Source organism: Ceratosolen solmsi, unplaced genomic scaffold, assembly GCF_000503995.2.
Source record: "Ceratosolen solmsi marchali unplaced genomic scaffold, CerSol_1.0 scaffold11, whole genome shotgun sequence".
Lineage (NCBI taxonomy): Eukaryota > Metazoa > Arthropoda > Insecta > Hymenoptera > Agaonidae > Ceratosolen > Ceratosolen solmsi.
The window spans coordinates 8,757,964-8,768,839 of record NW_011948416.1 but is presented as its reverse complement, the minus strand read 5'-3'; the positions used below and the strand labels follow the sequence as shown (position 1 = coordinate 8,768,839).

At 32.0% G+C, this 10,876-nt stretch overlaps 1 protein-coding gene across 1 annotated transcript in view; it reads right to left on the bottom strand.

The window, feature by feature from the left end:
* The window catches only part of LOC105359496 (Inositol 1,4,5,-trisphosphate receptor), a gene marked incomplete at its 3' end in the record, with an annotated part of 56,989 nt that overhangs the window by 560 nt on the left and 45,553 nt on the right, over nt 1-10,876 (bottom strand). The window contains exons 25-45 of the mRNA XM_011496110.1: nt 10,661-10,738; nt 9,883-10,003; nt 9,534-9,676; nt 8,806-8,993; nt 8,114-8,225; nt 7,240-7,427; nt 5,129-5,135; nt 4,946-5,063; nt 4,574-4,806; nt 4,334-4,475; nt 3,475-3,776; nt 2,782-3,291; nt 2,253-2,402; nt 1,972-2,164; nt 1,578-1,700; nt 1,311-1,483; nt 1,027-1,191; nt 714-894; nt 543-632; nt 300-460; nt 1-169 (exon numbers count right to left, since the gene is read on the bottom strand). The exon at nt 1-169 is cut by the window's left edge and continues 185 nt beyond it. Of these exons, the coding sequence (XP_011494412.1) occupies nt 1-169; nt 300-460; nt 543-632; nt 714-894; nt 1,027-1,191; nt 1,311-1,483; nt 1,578-1,700; nt 1,972-2,164; nt 2,253-2,402; nt 2,782-3,291; nt 3,475-3,776; nt 4,334-4,475; nt 4,574-4,806; nt 4,946-5,063; nt 5,129-5,135; nt 7,240-7,427; nt 8,114-8,225; nt 8,806-8,993; nt 9,534-9,676; nt 9,883-10,003; nt 10,661-10,738 (3,547 nt within the window). The remainder of the gene's footprint in view (nt 170-299; nt 461-542; nt 633-713; nt 895-1,026; nt 1,192-1,310; nt 1,484-1,577; nt 1,701-1,971; nt 2,165-2,252; nt 2,403-2,781; nt 3,292-3,474; nt 3,777-4,333; nt 4,476-4,573; nt 4,807-4,945; nt 5,064-5,128; nt 5,136-7,239; nt 7,428-8,113; nt 8,226-8,805; nt 8,994-9,533; nt 9,677-9,882; nt 10,004-10,660; nt 10,739-10,876) is intronic.

The following is a 10,876-nucleotide window of genomic DNA, read 5'->3' as shown; positions in this document are numbered from 1 at the left end:
AGCCACAGATGAAGCACGTGTTTTTCAATATGAGCTCCTTTTGCTGTTTTTCGGAACGAAGATCGGCGAACGTGTCGATTATCACACCAAAAATGAGGTTGAGAACGATAATAATGACAATGAAGAAGAAGAGCAAATCGTATACAACTCGCGCAACGAACAATGGTTCCTGAATAAAAATTAGAAAAACAAATCATCGTTTCTAGGACTTTGGCGCAATTTTTAATGCCATTAAACCCCATATTAAATGCTTGGGAATAATCCTCTAGTTAAATAACATTTTCAAGCTTAAAACTCACTGTGCTTGATGGCGCTCTCAAAATATCCCCTATTCCACCACCGTTTCTCAGTCCTTGATTTAATGTCGTAATAATACACATTATTAGTGAATCGCAAGCTCTTTCCTTCAATTCTCCGCCAACATTCACGACTTCTGCACTCGGAATTATCTCTGCTTCTTCTAAGTTAATATGAAAAACATTAAATTTTAACGAGCTGCCTAATCAGCGATCGGTATGATTATTTAACAAAGATAACAGCACCTTTTTTCGAATATCTCGATATCGTTTCGGTCGCGTTGCAGCTGTCATTTTCTTTCTTACAACTACCCACAACATCATCCGCGGTAGTTGCTATCGAAATTAAATGCAGTAAAGAAATTATAAAGTAAATTAGAAAAGCCTATAAATAAAACAATGTACCATCATACTCACCTAGAATCTCTTCGTCAACGCTAACTAAAAAGTCATCCTTAAAAAACATGTAGCCAATTAGAGAAAACATGTAGACCAATATTAAAGCGAGAACGGCAGTAAGTATAATGGATCGTCCATTTCTCGTTACGGATCTTATAACGTTCAATAAAGTTTCTTCGCGATAAACCACGTCGAATAGCTAAAATCGCAATGAATAGAGACATTATATAGAAATACTGCTTAAAAATAAATGTCATCCGTTCTTTTCGATCGGATAACGAGATAGATTAGATTGACTAGAATATTAATATGAAATATTAAATTAACTTACAAGAACTGAGAAGAAAAAAGGATGCATACATATACCAAGTATGCAGAACGTCAAGTATAATATATGATAAAGCAGCTCGAAATTCGACACTATTTGTTCAATACTTTTCGTAAGAGTCCCCTGATTTCCAATTATACTAATAAGATGTATGACTTTGAAGACGACCTAACGAATGCGTTAATAAGAATAGAAACATTCGCTTAATCAGAAGTTAACAGCTTAAAACAATAAAGTATTGCTACATAACAACAACGAAAGGTAATAATAAAGTTTGGCTGACTTACTGTGAGGAAACCAAGTAGCCAGAGCGTTGGTTCAGGCCCCATTGAAAATATCAATCTTAACAGCGTCGCGAGAATCAGTGTGCGTACACCTGATTGTCGTCCCAAGCACAAAACAAGAGCCGCCGACGATAGCATACATGTCCAAATGAGAGCGGATACGTGAGAATTTAGCTCTATTAAATTAAAGAACATTTGATGGATTCGAATGCGTAAAATACATATGACAAATAGTATTTGATTGGTCGGAAATTCTAATGTTGCACTTACTAGGTACGTTATCGGTGAAAGGGTAGAAGAAAGCAACGATAATATTGATGACTACGGCACAATTGAATAAAATATTACTCCATAGTGACATGTAACTGCTAACCCAGAATAGCATAGGTTGTCCTTAAATAATTATTTCAATGCAATTAAAATTACAAATAATACAAATAATTAACGTCTACGTTTAGTATTATTTAGTCTATAATTGATTATTTAATAAGAATTATCGTTAATTAAAATTACAAATAATACAAATAATTAACGTCTACGTTTAGTATTATTTAGTCTATAATTGATTATTTAATAAGAATTATCGTTTAATAAGAATAATAATAATAATAATAATAATAATAATAATAATAATAATAATAATAAAAGTGAACGTCGAGCAAACCTCGTAGCTTCTTTTGCCACTTCATTTCGTTAAACATATCCTCGGTCCTTTCAAAGAAATCTGATACTTTTGATCCTTGATCGTCCCTTTCGGCCGTATGGAGAACACGAATTTTTGTATCTTGCGTAATAAGTTCACAGATCTCTGGTATTGGAAACACAATTTGCTCCAAAGTCCTGTCGTGTCTTACAATCTATAAAGTGCGTCATCAATATATTACTATAGCCAATGAATTATAAGGAAGAATAATTTTGAAAGCAAATGATTTCAAACATATTTACTTCAATCTGCGCAGTATGAGTTGCGTAATATTGTAATGCTCTATTAGTTTTTGGATCGGCAGAACTTGATTCCGATGGTTTCAACATTGCTGCAAGTTCTTTATTGTGTTGAGCTAATTGATGACACAATATATAAATATTATGCCCAACCTAAAAATAATACCTTAAATTATTCATACGCATTTTCCACAATCTCGAATAATTTCTGTCCAGTTAAATATTATTCGATCAACTACATTTGCATCCATGAGAAATCCTATATATTAATTACTATTTCCCATACACGGTAATCCTTCCTTTGCAATTTCAACGCTCGAATTATTACAATGTAATATTCACTTTTTATTAACATTTACCTTTAGCATCGATTGGATAGGATCGAGGAGAAATGATTTTGTGAAACACTAATTCGTGCTTCAAATATAGCTTTAATTTTTTTTTTTTTTTTTTTTTTTTTTTTTTTTTTACTTTACATTACTTTACTTACTCATGCCTACATTTCTTATACGCTAAACCTTTATTACGCTACCTCCTTTGGCGAAACTCCATCCTCTCCGTCCGTCGACGTATCATCCGCGTCTCCCTCATCGTCCAGCGACTCCTGATGAAAAGCAGTACAAGCCACATCCACCAATTGCTTCGGATTCATATTGTACAATATTCTTTCAGCATTCTCGCTATCTCCTCGACTCTCCATTATAGCCAAGAGCAGCTTGCTCGCGTTATTCTTCAGCTCCAAAACGAGATCCATCCTCGTCTTTCCGAGTGGATTAATATCGTTAAGTATAAGAGCGGTAATGATGTCCAATCCGTTAGACTCGTGCGTTGCAATGCAATTTTGATTATCGTGGCAAGGGCCTTGGCAATACTCCGTCAACGTCTCGAGGGTCTGATTGATCAGAGCAACATTGTACTCGTTTATATAAAGGCCAAGTAGGCCGAGACCACCTGTGGTAGAACCACAAATGCAATCGAGGAACATGAGGGTTTCGGAGACGAGATTGAAATTCGTTTTATTATTTTGATTACGCAGAAAGTTCTGTAATAAAATGGAGATCGAAGCGTTAAGAATTTTCAATATCAATATTGTTTTTATGCTTACGCTTGGGATAAGAGATTATCGAGCTTGGATGAATTTACAATTTAATAAAAGAACGACACTAACGTTCGCTTAAATTAATAGATCATCGGGAAATTAGAATACAATGCTCGAGCCTCGTACCTGTAATTCCCTATTGTGATTTTCGCAGAGGAGCTGCAAGAACCTGAGGATAGGTTGCATTACAAGAACCTTGGCGTTCAGCTGAGCTTCGTCCCTCTCATTGGCAGTCGATCCACCGGCTCGATGTCTCTCGAGCTTCTCCGCGAGCATATCCTCGAGGGCGCAACTGAATGCGGGATTGTTCGCAATGTCCTCGCCGGAAGCGAGATTTCTCACGGTCGCGTAAGCTTGAGCGGTCGTGGCCGCAGCGGCGTTCAACTCCTCTCGCAGTTCCTCTGTTATGATAATTCCGTTGGGTTTGCCTGTTGTTTTGGATGGATTTGTTTTTCGCGTATGCGTGGAGGAAGCGTGCGAAACCAAAAGTAAGATGAACATAGGGAAAGCGAAGAAAATAAAATGTTAATGTGCTGGATGCAAAATGAAAATGTATAATAATTAATGCTGAATTGGAAATTCTACCTCTAAATTCTGCCTCGATACTGAATTTATAATGCTTATAGATACATGTAAATATTTAGGAAAAGATATGCGCATTTGCACATATCAAGGCATTCTGTTGACAATATCAATCGAAGAATCGAAAAGGAAATCTTCGATTACAAAATAATAAGTATCATTATGAAAAAATATAACATACCATATTGATGAAATATCATTATATTTGAATGAAGCTAATTTAGCATATGAAAATAATATTATATCACAAAATATAAGCATTATAAAATCGTTCGCTAATCATCAATATGCGCGATTAAAGCAAAAATGTTTAATTTATCTTATCGATACGGGCGACATTAAAATAATAATAATAATAATAATAATAATAATAATAATAATAATAATAAGTGCATTATAATACCTGATACTCTTTTTTTCGAAAGCTTCTCAAGGTCTTTCCCTTGCTCTTTATTCTCGTGAGCTTTAGCCGCTATGTCAGATGTATTAACAGTGACTGTAGCTTTAATCTCTTGCTGAGAATCTCTCATTTTTTCATAAAACATCTAAATTTATATTGAAATAGCTGTTACAATGATTTCTAACCACTAGGGATGCATAATACCAAAAATAAACTAAACAATAAATCATTGATTTACGGTACCTTAAAGAATGATTGACTTAGGTCACCACCCATCAGCTTTGTAATCATGCTCTTTTGAATTATTGGATTACCACCTTCGAGTAAAGCGATTCCAAGCTCGACAGCTTCTACGAATATACTTGGCGAGTGAATACTTTTAATAACCAATTCCACAACGAGATCTGATGCACCTTCGCGATCCAGATGACTCTGTACTTCGTGCAACGTTCTGCCAGCTCGACTTAATAATTTTGCTATAAATACACGTAGCGCATTATTTTAATAAGAAAATTATTTAGTTTTTTTTTATTTTTGGTTTTTTTTTTTGTTTTGTTTTGTTTTTCTGTAAAATTACTTAACAGTGCACTTATAAGAATCGATGATCTTTATTACCTCCAGGTCCATGCGTCACTGGCATCGTACACGGAGCCCCAATGTCAACATTATCAGGCTTGTGTAAAAAGGTCTTTCCAAAGTATCGCGCCAATAAATTATTTCGTAACACGTCACCCTATGAGAATGAAAATATTGTCAGCCATATGCCTTAGTTTAAGGATTCGTTTGGGTTCGATGTACCATTACACTACGAAACATTAAAAAGTTGTTACTTATGCAATTGAGACAGGATTTTACTGTTCCTTCCGAATAATTCTAACAATTTTAAAATAATAATTTTAAACTTAACAATTTTAAAATAATATATCATACAAACATATTTACAATCAAGATAAAATAATACAATCTAAATCTAATGTTATAAGCAATATGCATATAAATTTCCGAAACAATACCGAACAATATACATCTATTGGAATAAATTCTTTGTACGATAAAGATTATTTTTATAAGAGGCATAAAATGTCTTACTACTTACTATAAATTATAAATTTTTAATAAAAATGAAAAGAAATTAAAAAAAAAAAATGTTTTTACAACATAGATTATGTATATTTTTTACAATTTTTTTTCGTTTTTTTTTTTGGTTTTTTTTTCATTTGGTTTTTTTTTTGTTTTTTTTTCATTTTGTTTTTTTTTTGTTTTTTATTTATTATTTAGCCATAAAAGGTAGTCGTAAGTAAAGTTGATAAGAACAGCGTTAAAAATGGAACGTAGAATACTCTACCGAAAAGCCATAAAATCTACATTAATGAATCATCAATTGTAGTACAATAAGCAACTGTATAATATACAATTTACGAAAGAAAATTGAAAGAGAATAGATAGAAAAGTTCTATGCATTTTAATTTCAGTTAATTTCAATTTATATTACGAAGATTATAAAAACAAGTAAGATCGATTAATAATGTCAGTATAGTGATACATCATTTTAGAGAATGGATCAATGGACATTACTTATAAACAAAATTGTACAATGAAATATACATGACCAGATGGACAAGTAACAATTATTTTTAGCAATGTATCGCATGCACTCTTGTGCTAATATTCACATTTATCACAAGAGAAGGAAATTTTAAAAAATTTTACACAGTAAATGAAAATGTTTTTGTAAGAAAAAAATATTTTTTATCTGTCGAAAAAAAAACAAAAAATAATAAAAACTTGAAACTGCTGCAATAATCGAACGAAGATATGATAAAGTATTTAGAATTTATAGAAAAACATTTTTTAAAGCAATTCAACATTGTTTTAATGAATTTTAATGCCGTGAAGTATAATACAATGACGAGAGATAGGAAAAAAACTTTATAGTAAAATGATTAAAAAAATTAAATATAAAAAATACAAATATTAAGAAATATATGCACGAAGCAATAGGAATTGAAAGTACTTGAATTATCATTGATACTTAACGAATATTTTTATTACGAATATTATATTTATGGCGGTAATATGTAATTCATTCGGTGAGCGATTCAATTTCACAATTAAACATAAATCAAAGATCGTACTATGCAGTCAACTAAAATGCTATTTAAATTACAAATTCTTATTAATTTAATGTAATTTAATATACTAATAAGTGAGAGAGAAAAAAAACAAGTACAAGAACAACATGTTTTGTTGAGATTAAGGTTTATTTTTTTAATTAAAATGAAAAAAAAGCTCAAATATAAATGTCTTTCGAGTATCGATAACACTACAACGATATTATTTTTCGCACAAAAACATAATCACGCGTGCGAAGCAACGAATGGCAAGTGTACTTTGAAGAGTGGTAAAGCAAGTGCGCACGCATGCATTTTAAGGGACCTCTATGAGATAAAAATATGACGAAAATATAAAAATAATGAGAGAGAAAAATGCGTATGCTACCAAAAAATTTTCGTCGCTCGAGGGAAGTATGCGACAGTATGACCGAGCTCCAATAGTACAAATAGATGAAGTGAAAATCTCGAGCCAAAGAATATTTACAACATAATACGGGATCGTGCCTCGTTCGTTGCAATCTGTCTCTCTCTCTCTCTCTCTCTCTCTCTCTCTCTCTCTCTCTCTCTCTCTCTCGCTAATTCTTTTACAGGCGCACGTACGCACGTACGCATGCACGGACAATCACATACAGAAAGAGAGAGAGAGAGAGAGAGAGAGAGAGAGAGAGAGAGAGAGAAAAGGAGAGGGTGAGAGAGAGAAAAGGAGAGGGGGAGAGGGAGAGAAGGGGATAGAGGAAGAGAGGGAGATAGGGAGAGAGAGCCACACGCATACACTATCTCGTACACAACAAATACGGATTTTCATCGATTGTTATCTTTTCTAGCGAGCTTTGGCTTGTAATGTGTTGCTTTACCCGCTGCTGTTGCGTCACCTGCTGCGTCTCGGTAACGGTCTCGGCTCGTGCACTAACGAGTGCCGGATCCAGATCCAGGGACTCGGTGACAATCAGACACTCCTGATCGCCGATGCGGCTATCCTCAACCTCCGCCATTAGCAGCATGAAAACACCTTTATCTACAAATCTAGGTCTACGAATGCTACTCACCGCGGGCACCACACCACACTCGAGGCTATATTTTTTGTTTACTTTGCGTAAGGAGCGATTGCAAACGGTGGTGACAATTGTTGAAGAAAACGACAACATGACAGAGGCTGAGCATTGCGAGAACAATTTTACCGAATATTTCGCTCTTGGCTCATCAACAACATCATTATGTGTTTATATATATATATATATACATATATATATATATATATATATATATATATATATATATATATATATATGTATGTATATATATATATATATATATGCGTTTCAGCAATATAAAGTGTTTTTATTCTAACTAGATGCATTATGATTTCGCCTAGTGGCGCGATGTGATTCTGCGAGCATTCGGTTATTCACTCGATCAATTAAATATTCGCTGCTTCGTAGCAACATTATATCACAATAAGATAAATATATATAATAGCCTCGGGCGTAATAAGGTACATTACGCTTCACGAAATACATGAAAAACTGAATGCTCTTTTTCTCTCTATATTAAATATCTAGCAACAATACGGTCTTATTTTTGTCCATCTCTGTGATTCGTGAATCACAGATTCAATTAATTCAGCTTATTAATTGCATTACATGCAAGTATTTTTAATTGGAGCACTTACCTTCTCCCCATACTCTGGATCGATTGCCATCATTTCACGTAAAGTTCGCAAAACCTTTACACAGAGCTTCTCCTCTTTCTCTTCCAGCAATTTCTCAGTGTGCTTTATCAATCTGGAAAAATAATTCAGCTATTATTCTCAATTTACTCGAAGATACTTTCTGATTATAAACTTAATTAAACATTAATATCTATTATTATGATGAATTTGAGTGATTAATTATATTTTGTTTATCAAATTCAATAATTGTAGTCACCGTGTAGCTTGCATCTGTTCGTTAATAATCGTGTCAATTGTTGAAATTTATAGTTTCTAAATCTGATTGACCAATTTTTTGTAACATAATATAATCTTCGATTATTTTCTAGTAGGATTATAAAAATCATACATAATTAATTTATGTAATTCTGTCGAAATTAAATTGTTTTATTTACAGTGCACTACCAAGTAAATAATTATTAACATAGTAATAGTTAGCATGCACCGTGACAATAATTAAAAAGTTGAAGAAAAAAAAACTAAATAAAAATTATTCTAATGAAGAAAACAATAAAATAAAATACATTTACGTAGAAACAAGCCAATTAATTATGTCATTGGTATTAATTAAACGTAATTAAATTCAATTACATTAAATATTTTTTCGTCGAGACAAATATAAAGATTACATGAAATAATGATAAAATCAGTACCTGCGAATAAAACCTCCATTTTCACATCGTTTACGGGCATCAGTTGATATAGGAAAAAGTAGTTCTGGCCTGTAGAGAATGTCGACTAGTAAAGACAATTCAGACTGTACTAAAGGCTTAAGTTGTTCCTCCAATAATGATACAATGTCCTGCAATCCCTCAATAATGCTACGATCTAATCGCATTAGCTATAAAATTAATCATTTATACGATTAAGTTTTCCTTAATTTAATAATAAGCTTTCCTTAATAATAATAATCGCTTAATAAGTCGCTTAATAATTAGGATGTCTGTTTATACTATTTATTAACGATTATTTATATGTATTATGTGTATTTTTATTATATTTTTTTTTTCTTTCTTTTTTTTCTCTTTTTTTTCTTCTTTTTTTTTCTTTTTTTTTATTGATTCGTGATCACGAAGAAACTTTTCCTCGTCGATTTTATAAAATAAAATAATAAACAATCGCTAAACATTAGTCGAAGAAAATTCGTTCATTACTATTTATAACACTCTGATTACTATTAAAATTCTACGATTAAATAACTTAGTTAAATTTCATAAATTGCATGCACTTATTGTATAGTATAAAATAAATTAACAATCAGCATAATCATAAATATTAATCATAATTAACAATTTAAAGCATTTAATCACTATGGAAAATTATCGGCTATCCGAATAATTAATAATTTAACATGACAAATAAATATTAACATTACATTCACCTGACTTTGGCTTCGCTCTATCTTTGGTTGTTTAGCAGCTTGTAACCACTTGCTCGTCTGTCTACTGAGCATCGCAGCTTTATTGAACATCGACGCAACTTGGCTCTCAAGATCCGTCGGGATGGCAATTCCTCGTCCTTTAGCTAAATTAAAAAAAAAATATATATTTAAAAAAAAAATCGCTAATACAGATATCAATTTAACAATTTCTTTTGTAAATTTATGTTGGATTTATGCTCCACGCGTTTGCCCGTAAATTTTGATAATCAAATAATTTCGTGAGAATATTTAATATCTTGCAATATCGATATTATAAAGAATAAAGATAATTGATTAGTTGAGGACTCACCTACATCGGATAGGGTTCTAATACAATTTTCAACGCTGAATCTTTGACCTGCATTCAGCCAAGTGCATTGCGATACTTTAAACGCCGCGTGTAATAATTGAACGAATATTGGCTGTCTTGTCTGTTAAATGCAATTATAAAATTGAAAGATTATCTAATTATTTATATCAAGTAAATTTTTTATTCAGTATATTTTAGATTGTCTATACTTAATTTTCTGTATAAATGAAAATTATAATTATAATTTTATTTTTTTTTTAATAGGTTTAAAAATTTTGCACACCAATGATTGAAGAAAATATACAAAATAATTAAATATAGCAATTTAAAAGAAGTTTAATATTCAAAGAGCAATCTCAAATACAACGAGATTGAATGATCGTCGTTATCAACAAATAATAAATAAATAACAATTTCTTGTCGAAGTTAATAAAATCTCATCAACTTATGAATAATTAACCAAAATCAATATATCTTATTTATTTACAGAGGGACTATCGCACTAAGAGAGGGGGGAGGGGGGGTGATGAGCGGAAGGGGGAATGGGGGATAATTTCAAATTTGCAAGAAGCGAAGAATTTGATTGATGGATAGATAAATTCTATAACAAATCAAATTTGTATAAGAGACTGCTCAGGAATATTGCAATGGAAAATTCTTCTGCTAATCGCCATGAAAGTAATATATTATTAATAAATTTATTTGCCAATAAAAGTTCGCCCATGCCAATCATGCAAAAGAAAATTTAATATAATTGCCCATCGTATATTATACTTACATAATCAATGAAATTAATTTCACAATAACGATCGCAATTCTTGGTGTTCCAATAATGTTTGGCTTCGTGTAGGTGTTTCTATCGAAGCATTATATTTTAGACCCACCAATAGCAGTAGTAGTAGCAGTAGTAGTAGCAGTAGTAGTAGTAGTAGTAGTAGTAGTAGTAGTAGTAGTAGTAGTAGTAGTGGTGGTGGTGGTGGTGGTAGTAGTAGTA